Genomic DNA, 24,984 nt, shown 5'->3' with positions numbered 1-24,984 from the left:
TATAACAGCCTTAATGACCCTAGACCTTTTCTGAAACCTTTACAGCAAAAGTCAACCATATCTGATTACACACAAACAAAGTTTTATGAGGATGTTTCCATCGGCAGTGGAAAACCAGAAAAACTGTGCTTTGCTGTCTCTGCGCTTTTTGGCCTGCTTCCTGTCATTTATTTTATTGTAGAACAGCTTCCCCCAGCTTTGTTTACATACTGCATAGCAAACTGTGTTCACTGAGGCTCTGTGGGATTGTGTGTGTGGGTGTGTGTGTGTGTGTGTGTGTGTTGCAGAGAGAGCAAAGAGAAGCAGGTGTTAGTTATGTCTGGCCAGCGCATTTTGCTTCCCTCCATATACTTCTCGATCTTGAGCTTAGCGGGAAACTGTATGAAATGCACAGATTTGACCCTTGTGCTTTCTTCAGGTGGACTCGATCACCAGCATGCTGAGAGGAGCAGTGGTGGCTCGGGCGTTTGAGCAGACCAAGTGCTTCACACCTGGAAGAGGATTACAAGGTACACCGATACCAGCAGCAAATGCTGCGATGTGCCCCCGGCGCTAAAACACTGATGTGTCAGCACCCTTTTACTGCATCTCATTACACACTGCGTTTAAACATTTACTGCTAAAAGTTGTAGCAAAAATATTTATTTTCTCACTTTTGCTCTTAAATCTCTCCTATCTTCTTGTTGAAATATTTCATACTGGTCCGGTTCTTCGCTTTCTGGCTCTTTCTGGGCTTCACAAGGAGAAAAAAGACAATGGAAGAGAGATTTTTGAGCCTAACCAGCACCAACATTGACATAAAACAGAACACACACTGAAAATGCTGCAGCCGCCTGCGCATAGGAGCGGCAGCTTCCTGTTGTGCAATGTGTCCGTGCACAGATGTGATTGTAGAGACGTGGGGAAAATGTTGTAGGTGGATTCCAGAATGTGAAGAAGCCATTCCTCCTCCCTTTGTTCTTCCCTTCTGTCTCTCCACTTCATTTCCCTCTCAGCTGTTCCCGTGTCCTTCTCTTTATAGAGTTGGTACAGCACCACTTAGTCGGGCACTCATCTTCACTTTGCAGTTATTGTAGTGCTGCTTATCAGTCAATGGAAAATGTGACCCTGTAAAAGCTCTTGTGCTTGTACGGTACCCGATCATTTCATTTTAACGCTGTTTATTTGCCACCTGACCTCATCTTGGCCTTGGTGCTTAACCACACTGCCTATTGTTACGTTTTATCGCTTTCAAAAAATGTAGGAAATGTTGCTGGAAAGGGCTAAATTTATCCTTATCATTTCCCACTTAATATACGGTCCAGCTTACGGTGCCCTTTCATCAACTCCGGCACTCTGCTCAGATGACTCGGCCCACTTCGGAGATAAGATAAACAAAACTTACACTCAAAACAGCTGTTGTTGTTTTCTTTCTACTTTTTATAAGTGGTGCAAGCATGTTTCCCAGACTTTGCAAAAGCTATTTTATATAGCTGTTATAACTGTCTTCTCTAGGCTTCCATATCATGAAGTTGTTTTATGTTCTTGAATGTGACTTAAATGAATGTGCACTTAAAGCCAAAGAGCAGAGTACCCAGTTATTTTGTATGTTTCAATGAGTCAAGCTTCCAAACACCCCAAACCCATTTGGCACACAGACTCCCCTCTCATCTCCAGCTGTCCTCCAGTGAGTGGCGATATGTTTGAACTGAAAATAGGTCTCTGCTTGTGTGTGTGTGTGTGTGTGTGTGTGTGTGTGTGTGTACGTATGCATAAATGCCCCCAGGAGGAACGTAAGGCCTTGATCAGAGCTCATCCATCTCAACTTCAGTAATGTGTGTGGTTGATAACGGAGAAAATAGGATTATCTAACAAGTAGAGCATTCCTGCATCTGATCTCACACTCTCTCTGTCAAGCCTACAACACACAGCTTCTCAAACAGCCACGTTTCTATCATATAGATCTGTTGTTCTTCAAAGTAAACTTTATCCATTCCAGAGGGTCTACACCAGTTTGGCTGACTTTTATGCCTGTGTTTGCCACAGAAAGCGATAGAAAGATGTGATTGTAGGTGGTCTAAAACTGGAAGTCTGCTGATAAAATTGAAGAAATCTTACTTCTGGGTCTAACTAAGCTATAATTGGTGTCATGTTACACAGAAAGATAGACTGACATGGAAAGAGGAAAAGAATGAGAGGATGTTAGACTGATCCGAACAAGGCGATCTCCTGAATAATTCAAGTGTGTTTACTTTTTAAGAGTTTATATCACTTGTCAAGAAATGTTATGATGCCAATAAACATTTCTATCTTTCCTCAATAATTTAAGAGATTCACAAAAACACCACTTCATACACATCTACTTTCTCTTAATGCAAAATGGGCCTTGCTACTGCCACATATAGTCATATACAACTACTAGGCGTCTGTTAATTCTCTGTATGTCTATGTGGGTGTCAGAGTTTCAGCAGGAGATGGACCCTAGAGTGAACTGCACCAAAAAGTTACGCCTCCACGTCAAGCAGGATCCCTGGAACCTTCCCAGCAGCGTTCAGGCACTCACACAAACCATCGCTAAATATGTTGAAGGTCAGTGTGTGAACCTGAGCAACTCCAAACATGGCAAACACACACAAAACTACTTGCACGTTATATTTCGACAGTATTCGGTCCCTGCAGCTCGCTCACGCAGTCACATCCGGTATTTATCATGAAAGGAAACACGCCTGGCTTGCGAGGAAATGTGTTCTAAACTGGCCGATTCTCCAGTGCACCTCATCATATTTATTAGTAGCAGTTATGGTTGTGTAGGTACAAGCAGTCCCGCTAACTGCAGCACTCTTTCAACTTGAAACCTACAACCATCCTGGGATTCACAAATTGGAGCCACAGAGAGGGAGCTGAAAACTAACAGAGTTGAAGAGCTTTTTTTTTTTTCATCTAGAGAGACATTTCAGCCATATTTATTCACAACCGGAGAGTGTGGTTTTGTGTTTGTGTATTGAATACGCGGACATGTACAGACATATGTGCACAAGTACACACAGACACACCACTGCGAAACACACAAACAGCTGAGACCAAAGGCCGGCCACATGACGCTCCTGGGAAAGGTGAGCTGACGGTCACGAAAGTACAAATAAGCAGAGTTATTATTAATGTGCAGCTTGGCCTGTGTTCACCACTTCTTTTTTTCTGCCTTCTGTCCACATGATGGCTTTTTCATGCAGCGCTGCGTCCTGCTAAGTTACCCGCAGCTCTGAAATGACTATAAACAAATGTGGATTTATGTTGTTATCTTGGTTGCCGGTTTTTATGATGTTGTGTTTTTTTAATATGGTAACATAAACAGCTGTGGAGCTCGGATGGAGGAGACATGCTATACTGCATTGTCCAATTTATGACTTTAAGGAGCTGAGTTTATAGTATAGGTCATACTATTGCAGTTGAGCAGAAAGGCTCTTTGCCATCTGATGTAAGGTTGTTTACTGGCTCACTGGAATGCTTTTTATTTCTTTTTTCAGAGGTGAAGACACGGCTGCTCTTGGTCTTACTACAGTATACAGGTTTGACCTCCCATTCTCTTTCTCTGACACACAAATACACAATGCACTACCCGCATTGAGATTCATGGTTCATTCTGTGCCTTAAACATCAAAAAGATACATAAAACTATGGACTACTCCCTTAAGACAGCATTCTGTGTTCATATTTAGAGGCCATATTTTTATTTTGTGTCATAGTTATACATAAAATTGAGTATCCCAAAAATGTTCACTTTTTTAAATACACACAACTGCATTTTATGAAATGCTCTAACGATTAAGGCCCCTTCAAAAGAAAGGGAATTTAGAATTAAATCAGAATAGGAAGATGATTAGTAAGATAAAAAGTTGTTTTATTTATGTAAATTTCAATCTAAATGTGTGTTTTTCCTCTAAAACATCACATCATCTTATGAGGAACGTTTTCTTTTATGTCAGTGGAGGAAATAAACTCAAAGACTGTAGTTATGTTCAGATTTTGAGGTGCTTCCACTTTGCTACATTTCATTTCAGAGCCAGTTATGTTACTTTCTGCTCCACTACATTTATCTTACAGTTTAAGTTACCTTAAAGATAAAGAACGCTTTATAATATCAAGCTTTTACAATAATGAATGTTGTTTAACGTTAAATCAATGATTTCCAAACTCTCTGGCCTCTGCTGTCTTCCAAAAAGCAGTGTGTAGTTGGGGTCATGTTTCAAATGTCTGAGTTGTTAACAGCTCCACCAAAGCGGGATTTTCCCTATAAACTTCTCACATGGTTTCATTTTAATAAATGTTCAAATGATCCAATATCTCAGGAAAAATCAGTGATTAGAGAAAAAGTCAAAAACTTGAAAACAGATTTGTTTTTCAGAACTTTGTTTTTCTTCTTTTCTATCCCATTAATCATCTGACGCCTGTGAGATTTCTCTTCTGTCCCTGTGTATAAAACTGAATATAAAGTAGTTCAAACAAGCTCCATCTGCAGCAGCTACAGCAGTAACATGCTGATACTCCAATGTTTCAGTATTAATAATCTAGTAATATCATATATGATCATTTATTAGCCAGTGCTAATACTTTGACTACATTTTTTTTGCTGATACTTATGTGTGAAAGTAAAATATAGTATTTTTACATCAGCTCTATTGGTGCTTTTACTTGAGTAAAGGATCTGATTACTTCTTCCACCACTGATTATAGTTGCAGGTTTGGAACAGAGTAAAAATTCCATAGTAAAAAGTATGGGAACCACTAAAAACCTTCCTCAACAGCAATAATGAATGCATCCATTCGTCCATTATCTATACACCGCTTAATCCTCACTAGGGTCGCGGGGGGGCTGGAGCCTATCCCAGCTGACTCGGGCGAAGGCAGGGGACACCCTAGACAGGTCGCCAGTCTGTCGCAGATGAATGCAATAAATTCAAATCCATATCATTCCCTGTAATGGCGCTGCACTAACAGAGCTACAGAAGTGAGTCACAGCTCAACTCTGCATGAAACAGTTATGCAGATCAAATTCTGGTGTTATGCTCCTTTACAAGCCTTTGGGACCTACAAACTCGTTAGCTGAGTTAATGGCATCAAAAACTTTATGGTCATTCATGTGACACATTATTCATTTCTGAGGGGTTCATGAACTCATTTTTTAACTCACTGCATTGCTGAACTTTTTGAAGGAGCCCATTTTTCAAGAAATTATGGCAGCCAATTATTTTCCACTCGGGCACACCTATCATTTGCTCTCATTTTTTTGTGATCCAATTTTTAATACCCAGCACGTTAAAAAAAGCAGCCAAGCTGCTTTGGTCACCCCACTGAAATTCTGACCTAAGAAAATCTGTTTTATTACCATAACAGATGCATAGCACTCCTTTTCTGCCACACCTTTTCCTTTAACCTTTTACTTTATTTCTTGACACCTCAGTTTTTAATCTTCACTCTCTCTGATCTGTCTTTCTTTCATCTCTTCCAGACTGTTCTTATGTTCTAACTTCTTTCTCATCATAGCATTCCTTTCAATCTCATCTTTTTATTTTGTTGTTTTCTGTCTAGACTCAGAGATCCAGTTACGTCGAGATATGGTGTTCTGTCAGTCTCTAGTTGCAGCTGTGTGTGCTTTCTCAGAGCACCTGCTGGCTGTGCTCAACCAGGTAAATTATATATGCATATCCTTCCATGTCTTTGAAATCAGAAATTAAGAAATTATTGCTTTTCTCAGCCCTCTAATCAGCTGTTTTGTGTCCACTGTCAGTTCCACAATGTAGGCAGAGAGCTGGACCAGGACCTCCCGGACCCCCAGGACCTACAGGAGGCCCAGGAAGCCAGCCGGCGTTGGCTGGAGCAGATTGCCAGCGCTGGGCTGCTCTTCCATTTCCAGTCACTCCTCTCCCCCAATCTGGTGAGCATCAGAAAACACTCAGCTCAGCTAAAATCTATGGCTGCCATTGACCAAAGATTTTGCTGGTCAACTAATAGCTGTTAGATGAAACCATCAATCAACTAGTTGTTGCTCGTTTAAACTGGCCATATTTATGTAGGCTGTTTTACATTAGGGTGAGTGGTTAGTATGGGTGGCTAGCATTCGGCTGCTTACATGTTTCAAATGATAAGGTATGTTGGAGAGGCACCAATAATAGGACAATGCTGGCCTGCAGAATTTACATGTCACCTTCTTGCCATCGTCGTTTACCCTCTCAGAATGATGCCAAAAACTTTAGATTTCCTGCTGGACACATGGAATTGCTTCCTATTAATTGCAGGGACAAGCTGTTAAAATGCATGTCTGTGACTAAGTGAGAGACTGTTGTCATTTTCTGTGGAGTTGTGGCATTATGCAAACTGCAGCCATCACTTGAAGCATTATATTTTCAGGGTGTCTGTCCTGCCATTCTGCCTTTAATGCCTTAGGTACTTCAAATTTGACACAAACATCCACTCGGACTGAAGGATGAATTGATTAGATTTTAGAGTTTAGAAGTCATGGTGACTGTCACATTACAAAACATGTTTTTAGCCACACCTCAAGAATTTATATTCTAAAAAAAAAAAAAAAAAAAAGCATATTACACAAGCATCTAACAGAATAAAATGATGAAGTGATGACATTTTATATCCAAAAGGTCAAAGGTCACTTTCACAGTAGCATCTTAACTTGTAAAGACACTTTTCTAAAAATTATTCAAGACAAGTCCGATCCATGCAGGCTCCACAGACTTTACCTGTCGGCAAATCCATATAACCACAAGGCTATAAAAGTTGTGCTTTTTTCCTGCGACCATTTGGCCAGTCACAACTATGCTGACAAAGACTCTTTTCTTCCACTAACATTTAGTCAACTGTACTGAAAACTTGAGATTTTGCTGTCCAATACATTTGTTGTTGAATTCCCTGTAGTTGTGTACACTCAAAGGTTACAGCTTCTTGAATTCTGGAAAAATTACTTTACCAACAGTAGATCTGCATTGTACAGATAAAGATTTGGCTTTAACTGGCACTTCATCTCTCTTTATGTATCTTCCCTGCACGCAATCTGTGTTCTGATGCAACTAGAATACATACCATATCTCAAACAATATGATTCTCTGTATTGCAGAAGCTTGCAGGTTATGAATTATGCAGCACCAATGTTTTTGTTTTGCTGTCTGAATAAGTATAACCGTGAGCTATATAGCTAAGCAAATAAGATGGAAACAGCCATTTATATAGTTTGGTTTTTAAATAAATCAACAAGATGCCACTACCTGGCTGCACGGTGGAAACTCTAGAAAATAACTGCAATGTGCTGAGTTTAATACACAGTCTGTCTACAGTGACTGTGTATAGATGAGGTTGGAGTCATTGAGGTGTACCACTGGTTTGCAGAGCCTCTGTTGTTACTCAAGTAACTGACAGTTTCTAAATCCTCTGCCGAGCTCCTGTTTAAGCTGCAACTGCTGTCTGGGGATGTTATAGAAATATCCCAAACAGCCAAAAAACAAAAAGGCGCTCACACAAAAATTCATTCAGAGTGTTCCTACAGGCAAGACTACTTTAATTTTAAATCCACAGAGCCATTCGCATCTGAAATAGATCACCGCAGAGCTGTGAACTTTATTTCTTGTGTGCCTTGTAACTTTAGGCCATTTCAGCACAATATTGCTCAGCTGCTACAATGCTGTTAGAGGCCATAACCAATCACATTAGAGCAGCTTATAATTATTCACTGTGAAAAATCAATATTTCATCACATTTTGGAAAGAAAAATCTCCAGACACAAGTGCTCTTTTGGCTCAGTTTGTGTCAGACTTTGGGTGCATGAGTTTAAGTCAGTCCAGGGGAAAGACCATCCGGCAGGCGTTCATTTTGAATAGCTTCTTTGCAAAAAAAAAAAATAAATAACCTGAAACTGAAAAGGCTGAAAAATCTATATTAAATATTTCCCTTCAAGATTTATTAATAATTTCATAATGTGTCCTCATCCAAGTAGAGAAACTGATGATGGATTATTAATATTTTCTTTAAAAGCAGTTATTTGTTTCTTTTCTGCAGTTTGTGTCATCAGCCTTTTAATGAAATGAGCCATTTAGATTTAGTTTTTTAAAATTTCTGTTTCATCTCAGTGGGAATTGGAGACAGAGGAAATGCTTTCAAAGTGTGTTTTGGATGACTCTGGCTGAGTTAGGTTAGAGGGGTGTGTGGCTTACGTCAGGTCCCAAGAAATCAGGAACGAGTTTTTCTCTTCCTGCCTCCATGCTGTCTTTTCTCTCTCTCTCTCTTTGACTCTCTGTGTCTCTCAATCCTTGTCTTTCTCAAGACATCTCCCTTTCAAGTGTCCCTGTGGAACAAACAGGGTCTCAGTACCTGCAGGTGATTCCAATGAAATCTCAGCACGCTCCTTTTTAGGGCACCACATGAAAGGCAGCATGAGGGGAGCTGGAGATACTGAGGGTGTGTGTGTCTGCATGTTTGTGTTTTTGTGTATTGCTGCATGTGTCGGGGGGAGTGTGTGTTTATGTGACATCCTTTGAGATAAACTTGCCCACACACAGCAGGCGTCACTTGGCAGGACAGTGGGTACCCCTCTGTCACATGTCGGGCCATCTCAAATGTGCCTTTAGAAAAAAGGTCCTAATCCTCTTCCACCGCTGCTCTGTTTATCCGTCTGCATGCGGTGGATGGAGAGAAGAAGAGGCAGGAATGAATTAAAAGGGTAGGGGGTGACAGAGGAGCGCAGAGCGTCACAATCCAGCACACTGGAGCTGCTATCGCTGTGGCCACAAGCAGATGTGCTTGTTTGCAGATGCTGAGTGCATGTTTGAAAAGGAAACGCACACGTATGCACACACATTCGAGGATGTAAACAAATACAAACAAGCTAAAGCAAACATAAAATTAGACAAATGCATGGGCATAAACACACTGGCATGCATGTAAACATAGGCAGTCTCTAAAGATAGGCACATGGACCTCTCATCATACGTGTAATAATTTTTACGCAAGAATCCACACACACACACTGTCCTTCTTATACAGCTGGAGAATATATGCTGAAGTACTGTAGCGAAGTACAAGTTTGAGTGACTCATTTCCATTTTATACCACTTTACTCTTCTTTACCATTGTGTTTAGGAGAGGTATACTATACTCTTTACTTCACTACAGTTGTTTCACAGCTGTAGTTAGTAAATATATGTTCCACTTGAACTTTCTACAACACTGACACACTGAATAGATATTATAATAGTAATAGTATCAAGAATAGTATTACAAATTCAATACATCGGGTGCATTTTGTTTGAAAATGTATTATGATTCATTATAAAAGAACACATGTATGCATGAAAACTAAGCAAAAACCAGCACAAGTCAAGAAAAATGTTGAGACAATAAAACTAGTATAATGTGATTGAAAAAATTCATTGTGAAACTTTAGATTGTCATTAAAAGTTGTCGACCTCTTGTTTGTAAAAGTGTAATTTAACTGCTTTCAATATATGAGGGATTCTAAATCATTAAGCCACTGCTCGACTGTGGGAAACACATTTTCCTTCTGTGGAATGAGATTATTTTGACTGCAAGAATGGCACATTCTGCATTGTTCTGCTGTGTTTTAGTCTGCAGTATACAGATGAGTTATGGATTCAAATGAAAAGCCACTTAAATGTTTGCGTAGGTGGATGGGCCACCATGAGCTGCTGAACTGCTTCAGTGCTCCTATACTGTCTCTTTATTCCACACAGTCGTCTCTCTTTTCAAACTTGGTGCCTTTATTGCTGCCAATGCAACCTGACTGCCATAAATTTAGTTAGAGATTCAGGTGCATTACTACTTGTGCCTATTGTAAGCCTCAAACTGTCAGCCTTGCATTTGGAATCTGTGTGCATGTATTCAATTCAATTCTACTTTATTTATGTAGCGCCAATTACAGGTCAAATTGTCTCAAGACGCTTTACAGAACCCATGTGCCTGATGTATGTACTTGTGAGGATCCTATATTGTGCCCCTTTCAGCAAATTAATCAAAGTCTCACATGTCCCCAGGTTGTGTCTTTCAATTTTCAGCTCAAACCGCTGCTGAAATGGTTCATTTTACAGAAGTGTATAATCTCTAGTTTTAGCCTTGTTCTAAAGGAGCTGTTTAAGTGTCTGTAGCTTTAAATTTTGCTGCTGCTTTCTCCGCCTCCTTTAGGAAGAGGACAGTTCACATGGAGCACAATGTCTGAGTGACAACAAAAACAGAAAAGTATATAAATGTGAACAGCTTTATTGGGGGTATATATTAAAATATCAGAGCAGTAGGGAAGCAAACAGATGTAAACAGGAGCTTAAGTTGAAACGCAACAGGCTATATGAAAACACAGTAGTGTCCCTTATTTAATATATACTTATAAGTTTCCACCAACTCTGAATGTCTCTCAGCTTTATTTGCGAGTGGCTGAAGTAAACATCTTCATATCTTACTGGCTTTTACTTTATACCGCCAAGCTTATAACAACAACAAAAAATACTATAAAAAGGGATTTTCACCATACGAGGCCCTTAAATATATAACCAGAACATTTCCTCTGTTCATACTATGCCAATTCTTTTTCCTCTGCAGACTGATGAACAGGCCATGCTGGAGGACACTCAGGTTGCCCTGATTGACCTGGAGAAGGTCACCTTCTACTTCCAGCAGTTTGAAGGGGAGCCGCTGGTTGCCAGTACGCACTTTGACAGTATTTTCATCCAAGAATCAATATTACACTTTCAGTTTTAAAGTTTTAAACTCTGCTATGACTTATGCCTCTCCTCTCCTTGGCAGACATACCCATTTCATACCAAGTGGAGGGCAACCGCCAGGCCTTGAAAGTTTGCTTCCACCTTGAGAGTTTCTACTTCTCACAGCTGCCTTACAGGCTGAAACATGGAGGAGGCATCAAAATCTACCCAGTGCTTTTCACACAAGGTATACAGTCCCAGATTCTGGAAGTCAGCATGTCGTGTGCAGATAAAAGGCACTTTATAGATGATCGTGAACCCTTGCAGATAGATGTACATGCAGTACCTTAATTGCTTTATTTTTCATTTGTCCTTTGATCTCTTTGTAGCGCTGGAGAGTATGGAGGGATACTACTACAGAGACAATGTATCAGTGGAGGAATACCAGGCCCAAATCAATGCTGCCTCATTGGACAAAGTCAAACAGTACTACAAGAGACTGAGGTATGTTATGTGAAACACAAACCCACAGATATTACCCTGAGGTTGCATATCCTGTGTGATTTGGCAGTTTGCTTCTAATATAAATCAAGATGACCTGCTCTGCAGTGGGGCTTGGCTCTCAACTCTCAGCAGGGTCTCGAGGTGATTGGCTGAGAGAAACACAGCAGGAATGTTTTATGATTGGTTGCGAGCACACACAGCAGGGGCTGCAGTGATTGGATGTGAGTACCCAGCATGTCACCAGTGCTGATGTAGTGCCTCTATACAGCTGCTGCACTCGGTTACCTCACACCCCATTGGTTTGCGGCACACTTGAGACCCTCTATGATTGGCCAAGCGTGGATAATTTCATGAAGTGGAAAGAGATACGAAGAAGACATTTGAGGGATTTAATAAATAAGGACTTGGCTTTATTTCACCTCCTGGATGTATGAGTGAATGTCAGGCCTATGCTGAATATCAGTGAGATGCTAGCCTGTGATTTCAGAAAGTGGAAATCACATTTAAACCAGCTGCTTCTAGAAGGATACAAGTACATGTGAAAGCACTTAACACATCTTAGAAGACTATCTAAGGAAGAAATTAAACTTAACATTTGCAAAATGTTCTATACTGATGTTAGTGCAGATCTGTTTGCAAGCCAAGAGGAGGATAGATGTACAGACAAATACACCTGGGCCTTTAAAGTCTCTTAATTGGGCAATCTGCTATTATAGATCGAAGCCTTTTTGTCTTTGTGTTTGAGTTTAATGGCCCAGTTTGTTGCACAGTTGCCAATGAACTACAGATGCTGTGATATCAGCGACAAATGATATAAACTGAAACCATCTTGGCTAATGGAAAGAATCAGTCACCCCCTTGGAAAGCTGTTTGAAGCCTGGTCAGAGTGTGATTTCCTCATTGAATACCTAGGAGGGCGACTTGGTTGACACGTCGGCTTTAACTAAACATCTGCTGCATATTGCTCGGGTAATTAAATACACAGCAGAGCTCATAGAAAAAACTTCTTCTAGTCATTCAGGAACAATCTTCTATGGGGGTTTGAATGATTTATGGTTCAGGCAGTTGTGTGCCACATCAGTGCCGACCCACAGCAAACAAAACATTAATTTACTGGCATTGCTTTCTGCTGAGAGTTTTAAATTAGTTTGTAGTGTTTAGTTTGACGAAGTATCCCTTTTGTGGATCCCAGAAATCCTCTGCTTTAAACTCAGTCAGCTCACTGTGCCGGCCTCCACCTGTCTGTGGATTACAAACTTCCTGTCAGGCTATAAGCAGCAGGTAAAGCTGGGGAAAATCACCTCCAGCACCCGGACAATCAGCACTGGCACCCCCCAGGGATGTGTGTTCTCCCCTCTGCTCTTCTGTCTGTACACAAATGAGTACACTCCAGGAGGCCCATCTGTTAAACTCCTGAATTTTGAAGGAGGCGCAACGGTCATAAGCGTGATCCAGAACATTGATGAGTCTGCATGAAGACAGGAGGCTGAACAGCTGGCCTCTCATACAATATGAACAACCTGGAGCTGAACACGATCATAACTGTGGAGATGGCAGTTGACCTCAGGGGAAGCCCCCCATCACCATCTTCAAAAACACTGTGGAAACACCAGTTCCTGGGATCTGCTATCTCCCGGGACCCAAAAACATATAGTGCGTCATCAAAAAGGCCCAGGAGAGGATGTACTTCCTGCCCCAGCTGCAGATCCAGTTCGTACAAAATAATCCAGACTGTTCTCTGTTCATCTGTCACTTTCTGGTTTGGATCGGATACCAAATAGGACAGGAAGAGACTACAATGGACAGTCTACAGTAAAAATCATCAGTGAAAAGCTCTGTTCAGGACTTAAGCAGTGCCTATAAATAGTGTTTATCCTCCACTGAACTTTCTCCCTTTATTGCTTTTTAACACTGCATCACGGTCAATTTAATTTTACTTTTTGGACAAGAATTTACAGAAAAAGACTCTTTAATGTCCAAGTGAAAACAGATTTCTACAAAGTTATATCAAGTGATTATGAATATAAACTGTAAAATAAGTGACTGTACAAGTTTTCACCCACTTTAAAGGGACTTCCTAATTTGATACAGGTGCAGCCAACTGGTCACACAATGAGGGAAACAGGGATAATCTGAGTACAGTGAATGTGTCTTAAATATTGTAGTATAAAGACACCAGTACCTGCAAGGTCCATTCACTGTTTAACCAGCATTCAACAAAAGAAAAGCCGGAGCTAAAATTGTTGTCAAGTAAGCCTGATGCTAATTCTAATTCTGTGAGAGAAGGACTTAGAGTAATTCTTTGAGTGTGGGATTTTTCAAAGCACAGTTGTGGAGAGCAATTTGTACTGGGTCATTTAATCTTTGTGGGCATCACTCATTTCCAACTGCCCTTCAATCTCTTTGTGTCGTTATATTGTCTCCTCGATCCTCTGGGACTGTACAACCTTTTAACAGCAGAATATTGGCATTTTGTGGCATCTCTTTCATTTTATTGAGTTCTTTTTTGCAGACTGCAGTGTGGACAGTTGTGATCAGTATCTAAAATGTCATTATTTTTAATTGTTTAATCTTTTTGTCTGTTCTTGCCTTTTAAAATGAAGTCATCCTAAATCAGATGTGGCCGAATGGGAAAATCAAACGTGCAGGACATTCTGGAATTTAGACGTTTTTCAGAATCGGCATTGTTTTTTGTGCATGTGTGTGTAGTGTCGGTTTCTGTATGGTTTGAGCTGTGCAGAAAGAGCTTAATTGAATGGACAGTAAAGGCTCCAGCAGCAACGTGGATCAGATGTGTCTGACAGGCAAGCGAGTGGCGCTGGTGATTTGGGGAGCATTAGGGGTGCTGGGTAGAGATGCAACTGGAGTGAAACTGTTGGAGACTGTGCCCTTCTCAAATACGCCATCTCCTTTTCACAAAACGAATGATCATTTCAGTTTAAAGCTGAGGCTGAGCTCTCAGACTGTATATAGAACACAGGGGCGGATCAGCGGGTGCAGAGTTGTCATATATATCTCTGCCTAAAGGATAAATTGGCATCCAAGAAAAAGCTGCCTTTTTTTCCAAAGCAAAAAAGGTTCGTGCAGGAGTTTGTGTTGCTGCTGAGGAATGATGACAGCAGAATATGTCATGAAAGACACAATGTAAAACATATGATTGGCAGTGGTGGAATATATTAGTGTGTTTACTTGGCAGCAAATATGACTGATGCGAGTATTTCCATTTCTTGCTGCCATTTTTTTCTCTAACAAGTACTTTAACCTTTGATTAACTTTTGACTTTAACACTTAACCACTAAGCTATATGGGGTTGTAATAACTGTTTTTTTAAAAATAGATTTCCATTATAAATCCTTACTATTATAGATACACTGACGGTTTCTTTATCCACAGCAGTCTCCATGTAGTACGTTCAATTCAAAATTGCTAGTGAGTCATTCTTGTGCACGTGAAGCAACACACGGAACTCTAGCAAATCTTCAGCGGGCGAAAATTCTCGCTCCCACCCAGACTATTTTCTTGTATCAGTCGTAGTAAAATAAATATTGCCACTTGGTTCTCGGCAGTCCGTGGTCTCTCTCTATGTTCTGTTACCAGTAGTTTTCTTTTGCCGGCTGCCATGCGTCTTTCAGCTGACCACAGACCAGGCCGTGATGTCACTCCTCTCTCCATTGCAGCGTTCCAACCTCAGGCACCTCGTTATCCTTGGAGCCGAGCCACAGCAGTGTTGGGTTAAAGCCACACTATGGGCCAGAGCCAGAGGCTGACTGACAGGCAGAAACAGCGCAGAACATGCATTACTGAACTGAATGAACTGCTGGGCCAAGGTTCGAATGCTGTCATGTTGTCAAGCCCCACAGACAGATTCTCATTACACCTGAGACCCCGTATGCATTTGGAACCCCTGTGGTGTACTTTGAAATTGGATTTTCCAGCTATTAACATTGCATGTGGAGAAATAATGGTGATGACTACGAAAAAAAGGCTTTTTCTATTAAAACGGTGGTCGTGAGATCATTTGTATTAAATGAAATTAAAGAGGAATAAATTTGCTCATTACATCGTGTCCCCTCTGAAACATGAAAAAAACATGCTTTTTTGCAGAAGTGATTCACGTGGGCCTGTTTTAGTACATACCGCATGTTTCATAGGGTAATCAAAAGCAAAAATATCTTTTTTTTTTCTCCTCCACTGATGCCTTTGCCAGCATGTAGTAAATAATACTGCTGTAAAGGTTGTTGTAAGATTTCTCAGCAGCCTCTCTGTCTCTGGCTGTCACTTTCCCTGCCCACACCAAGATACAGTATGATCTGTGTAAACCCATAGTGCCTGATGAAGTCACGCAAGTCCTCCACAGAACATAAACCCACGGGCCAAATCAAGCAGTCAGCGGTTTATGAAGCCAGAACCTGCATTCACATTTTCAAGCCTTCATAAACCATCTCCGCTGACATGTGCATTTAAAATCCTCAAACCCTGACATGTTCCAAAGTGACAGTGTGCTTAGTCATAGAGTTGCTGTTTGTTGTTTGCTTAAATCTGCTGCCGATTCCTCCTCGTGCCAAATCAGGAAGACATTTAAGTGTTTAATCGAGGTCATAAGATAATCCTCTCTCATTTTTTTCAGTCATAAATTGCAAGATGAATGTGTAAAAGTAGAGAGTTTTCTCTCCGTTTCCACACTCTTGTCAGTAAGAGAAATCTGAAGAAAGGAAGGAAACAGAACAGAATGAATCTTTTTCCTTTGGGATGCGGTGAGAATGGAAAAAGGAAGATTGAAAGGGGAATATATGGTGGGGATATCAGGGGAAGGATGAGGACGATGGGCTGAGGAGAATCTGTGCAAGAGAGGGCAGAGTGGAGAGACGTGAACCGGAGCAGAGTCTGCAAATGTATTATTCAGAGTGAAAGATTATTGCAGGCTTATGATTTCATCTCATTTTGCTCTTATTGACAGGAGTTTTCATGAGGGAGTTGGGTTTTCCTCCTGTATGCAGCACTACTATTGATTGATCAGGGCATATACAGCAACTCCAGTATGCTCTCTACAATGCCTGCTGGAGAATTGCATGTGTTTCTTGTCATATTGTTGTTGCAGGTGTAACAGTAACCTTAGAATGTAAGGAGGCGTGTTTAAATCGATAGATTCCAGTCTTATCGGGGAGATTGGAAGCTTGCACTGCAGCCATTGAGCTTTTCTCCCTAATTGAAACACATTTGGCAGTAGTGGGTGAAGTGTTTGGCACTGGACCACAAGCCAGTCTTGAAATTTCCACATCTCATTGTACACGTCCCTTTGATAAAAACATTTAATTTATGTGGATATTAAAATCATATAGAGTCTGACAAATGGCGTATAATAATATTGTGGTAGCTGAAAGATAGGCAATAAACTTGAATGCACAGCGCTGTCCAGGAGTTGGTATGTATTATTATTACAGACGGTTGAATTTCATGCTTTGTTAGTTTAAGAGTCATCTGTCATCACTGCATAGCACAGTCATTTGTGCTCACAATCTGTGCTCCTCCACCAGCTATAGGGAATTCACACCACTGCAGTGTAGTTTGTTCTGGTTAAGCAAAAATGTGAGATGATAATTAAAAATTAGTGTCAGTTTCAACTTTAACCTACTGCCTTGTGTGTAAATAGGCTAGTTAAAGTGCCAAATGTTCAACAATGTGATTATTGCTAGCTGATTAAGTATTGGCAACTCAAGATAGGCTCATAATATGCATAAACAGGCCCATATATCCACTTCCTCTTGCTTCTACAAAGGGGCATGTGAATGCATACACAAGAACACGAATACAGCCAACAATACAAGTCTCCCTGACAGTTTCCTTTGCATAAATCATGTTGTTTGTTCTCTAAGGACACCACCTCAATATATGTCCAGAAAACAAGATGATAGATGGTCTGACATCACTTCGGGTTGTTCAGCACGCAGACGTGAATCCCACCACAGTGCTCAATATCAAAACACCACCACAAATCTGTAGCTGAGCTCAGGTTTGCTGCATGTATCTGGCGATGTTTCTCTCCCTCCCTGGAGCAAGGCTTTGCAGTGACGGCGGACATAACAATAGCTGCTGTTGCCAGTCCTCAGCTCTTCCATTTGACTCGCATTAGTATTGCAAGAATCTTAAACATTGGTTCTTCAGGATGAGCAAAAATCACACAGCTGCACTGGTTTGCTAAAATGGGATTTTTACTTATTCAGATGAAAAGTGAGCAATTATGGATATTATGGATTTATGCCTAATTATGTATATTGGTTATGAATTTTATCCTAACTTAAGCAGCAGTTAGGTCGAATATTTTTCTGGAACAAGTATAGAACTTTCTTCACTTTAAAAAACATACTACAGCCTCTGCACCAGCAAAGGAGTCCCAATTCACTGGAGCTCTGAGGAAGGTGGTGAGGCTTCGTTCTGCTCCAGCTAGTGTGCACTGAACCCCTGTTTATAAAGCCTAGAGGGCCGAGCTTATTCCATTTATCACTTCTCTTTGATTCTATCATTGAATTGCTGTAATGATGACAGCTCTGCACTTAGCGATGCTTGATACTGTAAAAAAGACCTTGACTCGTCTCTTCGGCAGTTTCTATTAGGAAAAAAAAAATCACCTTTGCACGGAGCCAAGAATAGTTTGCATCTATTTATGTGCAGCAGCAGGATCATAAATTGGTTCACTATTTTAGGCCAGCGGCTAAGCTAGCGTTGTGTATGTGCATTAACTGCGCGTGTGTCCTCGGTGACAGTGATTTAGGGATAACATGTCTTTAACTAGCTCTGACACTAAGACACCATTAACACAAATCTGCTTTTGGTGTCAAGGACTGGACATTTGTTTCCTGAACTTGATTAACACTAATGACTTTGAAAATGTCACGTGTGTGATTTATTTTTTCATCAACATGCATGCGAAATCATTCATATTCACCAATTTCATTATATCTTTTATTTTAAAAGTGTGCCATAATGTACATACCAGGTGGGTTTGACGCTGTGTCCGCTGGCATGTGCTTTTATATTAAGCTCCGGTTGACGTATAGCTGGTCGTAAGTATTTGCCTGTGTAAATAGGAAGGAGGCGTGGGATAAGGAAATGACCTCCACCACACTTCTAACACACCATTTCGCTGGTGTCGGTGCAGGAGAATCACTGTGTGGCATGTGAGGGCTCCTGAAAGCCCTCATTAGCCCCCAGGCAGCGCTGCCTCACTCTTCAGGGGTTTGTGAATTTAATAATGGTGAGTGTCATTCATCACAGCCTTGTGAATGATTTACATGGACCAGCATGCACCTCTGCGGGGTCATATATAATCTCATAAATTCTAGACAATTTACTTGTGTCCTCACGCGCGAATGGAACCAAATCCGCAGAAAAAGCCTCATATTCGTCATGTCTCTCTTGGTATTTCAGGGATCATTTATGTTTCTTTTGTACTTTTTGAATGGAGGATGTGAAGTTAATACACTCATTCCCACAGCACTAGCCTGAAAACATCTGCGCCTCAGATTCCTCTTCTTTGACTCTGCGGCAGACTACTAATGCTCCTGTGCTGTAAAGGGCCTCGAGTGTGCTATTGTCATGAAGGAAGCAGAAACAAAGAGAATTAAGCATTCTCATTGGCCCAATAAAATAAAACCAGCTACACACAGAGCAGGTCATCTTTGGCTTGCAGCCAAATTTTCCATTAGAGCCTCATGTGAAAACCTATTGGCTGCGTCTGTGTGTGTGTGTGTGGTCAGTGGAGGTTTAGTTATTGCACCAAGAGCTACAAGCAGGCTTTACCTATGCTTTTCTTCATCTCTACTAAAAGCAAAAATATGAAGGGGGGGGGAAGCTTATAACAGAAGGAAAGCTGACAAGCCTGATTGCACACTGTTAATGTAACCTTTGTTTTTGGGGCACGCTGCTTACAAGATGGTGGGCTGGAGTTGCGATTGGCATAATTTCCCACAGAAACTTTGAGAATTAAAGGAGAGAAGTTGTTATTTTTTTTAATCTTTGTTGTTGCAGAATGCCAGTGGGTAAGAAAAATGATAACAAGCTAGCGCAAAAACCTGCAGGGGCCCTTCAATGTCCTGCCATTACAGTGAAGCAGCTCCAGTTGAGGGAATTAAATCTGAGAGACACTTTTGATGGAAGACAAAATAATAGACACCCAGTGGATTCTGACATTATACCTAATATGTATGTCATATTTTCTTAGCCACACAGTGGTGTGTTTGCGCACTGTGTGTGGGCTTAAAAATTCATTTTCAACACACAGCGAAAGTTTCTAAGGTGCTCACTTTCCAAAGCTCTGACAAAACATCATCAGTCGATGTAATGCAGGTGCTCTTTAAACCACACTTCACTTGTACTCTGACTCCTATTATTTTGTCATTAGAGACCTCCAGGAGAGTCAGCGCTGTTCCTCAAGCTGTGGTTGATGGTATTTTTAGAACAACTCCTACAGCAGGAGGATGAGATAATCAGTGGGTATTATGACCTTGCGTCTGCAGAAGAAGTGTGCAAGGGCAAGACGAGGGAGCCTCTGTTTTGTCTGAAACAGATAAACAGTTGTGTGCAGATGAAGTAGAGCTGGACAGTTAAGTCGGCTCGTAGCAGACTGATTCTATTATACACTTTTAAGATAAAAGTCTGAGCGGTTGACCGATGAGTGGGACAAGGGTGAGTGTACTCGCAGTTGAAGTGTACAGATAACGCACCGCATCTGCAACAAGAGCCAGAATAGAAACAATTCCGGGACAAGGTTTTGATTTACAATAAATTTTATTTTGTGTTATTACGCTCACACTCGCGGCGTTTAATCGTCTCATCTCTGTTTGACCTGGTGGGAGAATGATGTTTTGTTTGGAAGCTGGTGGATCCGACTTTCATTTGCTTCATAGGTTTGTTTTTCCACAGTACCCAGTTTTTAAACACCACATTCTCACACTCAGGCAAATATGTACACGCTGCAAACACAATATGGCTGCCAGGTGTTACGTGGAGAAACTTTAATGAAGAAATCAGATTTTAAGAGCTTTGGACATTCAATCCAACAGCGCCGACAAATGCCAAAAAATTCGGTTATTCAACAATGCTAGCATTTTTGTTTTATTAGAGGTGTGTATTCCCTGATGTAGTGCTGTGCTACTCCCTGTCTACTGTGAGCATCTTTTCAATGATAAAGCCATCTTGAACCAATTACAAGGCTTGTTAGCTCCTTTGAACCCTTAGCTGCTCGTAGTAATTTTGTAGAGCATGCCACAAGGTTGAAGAATAATTTGGCAGATAGGGATTAAATACTTGGAGACCTTCGACAAGAGAATGCATGAAATGAGGAGATTACTCATCCGCATCTCAGAATATGTGGAAAAGATTTACGTGTGAATTGCAGTGTAAGTGAATAGGAAACATGCTGTTTGAGGTTTAATAAAAACATTGGCTCACAAATCAAAGTCTCTATAGCACAAATGGGTAAAGGAAGTCTGTTCTGTTGATGCTGGGGCCTAGTTATATGTTCTGCACTGGTACCCCCACTGAGTACAGTTCTGGTACTACAGTGCAACTTTAGCGTCTAGTGAATATATGTGTTCTCACCGACTTTTCATTTTGACACGGATGGTTTATAATCACTATAAAATCTCGAATCAGAGATGTGTTAACTCTACTCTGATTAATTAATTTCATTAATATTGTGTCAGGCAGAAATATCACGGTCGTAATGAATGCCTCCTTTGCCTGATTTTAATCACTTAATAGCAGAGTGAGTGCAGATGAATGAGATGTGCTTCACACATTTTTGTAAACAATCTCCTTCCCTCTAAGTCTATTGTTGCTGCATCTCTTAAAACTGATTTTTTTTCCCCTATATTCTTATATTTGTGACTTCAGAAATGTGCTGTGTATGTAACAGTGTGGTGACTGTACATTAGACGCTATTACTGCTTCTGGCAAGAAATAATGGAGTATGTGATTTTATTACAAGGGGCTTAATGTGCTGTAGTGGACCTATTTTTAGCGCACTGCTGGATGACTGAGATTTAATGGAGTCACAGACTGCTGAGTTTGCACCAGTAGCACTGCACCTCAGATGGACTCATTGCGGCATAGATCCACTGTGTCTGCACAAGGACACCAGTGCAGTGCTGCCTCCTGTGGTAGAAGAAGGGAGTAACCGTAGTCTGACTGTACTCCATGAATGAATGAGGCAATGGCATTTGGAGTGATGCCCAGGACAAGAGATGCTTAGTCTGTGTTTCTGCCTAGCTGTGCCCAAGTTACTCTCATGATTGATAGTCAGATGGTGGCGCTCCATAATGAGCAGGTGGCCTACTTTTCCCAGAAAGGCAGCCAGTGCTTCTGATGACCTGATGGTGCAAGGAAACAGTTTCGATTTCACGCAGTCGAGCTTCTAAATAAAAAACAGTTGACGCCTTATTGTTGAATACACTCGACTGCAGTACATTAGTTCTGCTTGCATTATTTTGTGTCCAACTGTAGTACAAATATTCACTTTGAATTGTTTCATATTTGGAATGTTTTTCTCCTCTAGGGCTTTCTACCTGGATCAGTCCAACATGCCGCCCAGCTCTGCACCCAAAGCTGCCCTCATCGATAAGGTAAGATCAGCCTTATCAGCCCTCATCATGCTGCATTCACAACCACAAGGAAAACACTGAAGAACAGGATTAGATGCTGCAGTATGGAGCCTGTTTAGACTTGGTTTTTTATGTGTTTTGGTGATCCAAACACAAATGGACCACTGAGTTCACACTTGTTGCTATTATGTGTGTCTGAGGTGTCCAGTTGACTACTTGACCACTTCAGCTAGAAGGTCAAAGGCCAAGTCACGTGTGTTGACACCAAAAAAGCACCAGATTTGTTCTACTTAGACTAGCTAACAAAAAAAAATTCAACAATTATTATAATGTGTGGGCTATTCCAACTGTTGAAAGTGGCAGGATAAATGTGTCTTTGTGGTGGTTTACACTTGCATTTAGCACTATCCACTTGTGATCTGATATCCCAAGACACATTAAACCAAGTGTCATGCTTTCATGTGTTGGAACATCCAAGGTGGCAATCACAAAATTGACTGGTAATAAATCAGACATTCAGTTTCATGAATTACCTGTTTAAGGAAGTGGCATTGACTGCATCAGTGTGAATGTATAGTAAACCCATAAACTGTTCTCCAGATCATAATTGTAATTGCCAAATGTTAGGAATCTGACCTCAACATGTTCTCTTCTCCTTCCCATCATACATCTGTGAAAGTGTAATTACTAATGATGAGTCTACCTAACAGAGGCAGCTCACAATCTGCAGATGCTCTCTTTTTTTATGCACTACTTTGCTAATAAGCAGTGTATTCTTCATGTGTCATCCCTCGCTAACCTCGCTCTCTTTGTCTCTGCCCAGTTAATGCGTCCCCTCAATGCTTTGGATGAGCTCTACCGTCTGATGGAAAGTTTTATCAGTTGCCGCCGCACCGCTGCCTGTCAGTACACCGCCTGCGGGGCTTCCGGAGTGGGGCTGCTCTCCGTGGCCTCGGAACTCTGCTCACGTCTGGGCGCCACACACATTGTCATGTGCAACAGCGGTGTTCACCGGTGAGTGTGTGGGCACAAGTACTGCACCACGTCTTCCGCCTTTCTATGAGCCACCTCCAGTTAAATTATACGTTCCTGCTCGTAATTTTCTTTCTTTCGCATTCACACTCGCATTTTTCCTCTCCGTTTCATGTGTCTGGCGTTGACACTGCTCACCTTTAACGTTTTAACCACAGTTTCTCCCTGCTTCTCTGCTCCTCTTTTTATTCTCTGCCTACCTCTCAATTTCATGCGAGCCTTGCCCTCCTCTCCTCACCGTGGGGACTTTCTATTAATACACATTTCTCTGCATTAATTAACAGCAGGATATTCTGCTTAATAGGGCCCATTGTTTCTCTGACCAGATTAGGGGCTTTAAGTAGGCACAGCACTTTACACAGGAAGGAGACAGGTCAATTACTTCCATTCTCATTGAATTCTATATGCGGCTGCCTAATTCACCTGCTACTGAGGGCACCATCCATCAATGCATGAGGACAGAAATATCATGATCGTTTGTCACCGCTGATCTCCAGTTCCAGCTTTCATCTTCATCTCTTCTTCTGCTCTTTCCCTCTGCCCGCCCACCTATCTCTCTGATACCCTCTTTCTTTACACCGTGACAGTTTCCATATCTTTTTGTCTCAGTCATGTGCACAGGCTCACACACATACACACATTCATGCGTTGACTGTACGAGACTGATGGCTTGATAAAGTGCTGCGGATGGAACCGCCTGGTTGCCAGAGCTCTAATAGAAAGTTCCTGTCTGTGCAGCGACTTCTGCTACTTTATTAACCCACAGCTTGTGTGTGTATATCTGTGTGTGTGTGTTTGTGTGTGAGAGCAATTGCACACACTCTCCACAGCTCACCTAGACAGGCAGGTTAAGTGTACCATGACACAGCAGGTGACAGGGGTGAGCCATATTTAGGATTATTTGTGAACCAGCTCTCGCCTTAAACACTGTTCTACCATCCAAGGCTGCAGAATGATGGACATGCTGGATTCACAGTCACAGGAGAGTGAATCACAATACTCTGCCTGATGCACGTATCTTCCAAATCAATGTCAGCCAAGGTTTACATATATATATATATATATATATCCCACAAACTATTGGCAGAATATAGATTATATTGACATAAGCCAATTTCACTGCTTCCCCTGTTTAATTTCAAATGTTAAAATATCAGAAAACACATAAATGATGGGCTCACTAGCAAAATATGGAATAATTGAAAAACCTATGAAACCAAGCCAGTAAATTAGTAATGTGGAAATTGCATTATCAGTGTGGCAGCTTTCTCAGGCACTATTGATTGGATTAGTTGGCTTGATGGATGAGTTTTAATAACAGTGAAAGCGTGATATTTTGGAGGCATCAGCAGTTTGCAAAATGCTGCACTCCTCTCTTCTCCAGATTTTTTTTTGTCCATCACCCTCCATAAAAAGCATTAAGGAGGTAAAAGTAGAACTCGCTGTGTGACGACAAAACAAAAAGCAGAAAACCTCTACCTTACAAGGCACTAGCTTGCTCAAAAAAAAACCTCAATTTCCCGTGTTTACATCCATTATAGTCAAAATCCACAGTTTACAAGAAGTTACTACTCGGATATATATATATGTTTGTCCTGAATATGCATTTTTGCCTTTTCATCCCTCCTTTTGTTCAGGTTTTCCTCTTCCTGCGGTCCCTATCTTCTGTCATTCTTTTCCTCCCTTTGTGTTTGTCTCTCTTGTTTCTACTCATTTATCAGTATGGACTCAGCACCGGAGAAGCACACAGTGTAAATGGGATATGGGCTGGAACGACATAAAACAGATGGATATAAATCATCTTGTACTATCTCACCAGCCCTAATGAAAAGGGAAACTGTGCAGCCTCACACACACAGATTTTGTGCAATTCCTTCATCCTGCTCCAGCTGAAGAGATATTTAAAGATCCTCTGTGGGTGACTTTTTTCCCCCCTCCTCCTTTATCGGTGTGGGAAGCTCAAAATGGGTGCTTAAAATATTCTGGGGTGGCCTGTGAAAGGACATCTTTTGCAATTCTCTACTGGGATATCTCTCTGCGCATACTGGAGATGATTGCTGGGTTCATTACTTTTATCGCATCATGTTACTCTGTCATAAAGTTATGCAACTGGAACTCAAGGGGACTTTTTAATCTTGATCCGATTGACTCAAAGTAAC

At 41.1% G+C, this 24,984-nt stretch overlaps 1 protein-coding gene across 1 annotated transcript in view; it reads left to right on the top strand.

The window, feature by feature from the left end:
- Positions 1-24,984, top strand: part of prex2 (phosphatidylinositol-3,4,5-trisphosphate-dependent Rac exchange factor 2) — a 92,012-nt gene that overhangs the window by 58,414 nt on the left and 8,614 nt on the right. Inside the window, exons 29-38 of the mRNA XM_023276120.3 lie at positions 419-509; positions 2,440-2,568; positions 3,504-3,545; positions 5,566-5,663; positions 5,765-5,911; positions 10,591-10,693; positions 10,795-10,938; positions 11,081-11,195; positions 21,748-21,814; positions 22,617-22,807. Of these exons, the coding sequence (XP_023131888.2) occupies positions 419-509; positions 2,440-2,568; positions 3,504-3,545; positions 5,566-5,663; positions 5,765-5,911; positions 10,591-10,693; positions 10,795-10,938; positions 11,081-11,195; positions 21,748-21,814; positions 22,617-22,807 (1,127 nt within the window). The remainder of the gene's footprint in view (positions 1-418; positions 510-2,439; positions 2,569-3,503; positions 3,546-5,565; positions 5,664-5,764; positions 5,912-10,590; positions 10,694-10,794; positions 10,939-11,080; positions 11,196-21,747; positions 21,815-22,616; positions 22,808-24,984) is intronic.

Source organism: Amphiprion ocellaris, chromosome 22, assembly GCF_022539595.1.
Source record: "Amphiprion ocellaris isolate individual 3 ecotype Okinawa chromosome 22, ASM2253959v1, whole genome shotgun sequence".
NCBI lineage: Eukaryota > Metazoa > Chordata > Actinopteri > Pomacentridae > Amphiprion > Amphiprion ocellaris.
This window is presented reverse-complemented; position numbering and strand designations above follow the sequence as displayed.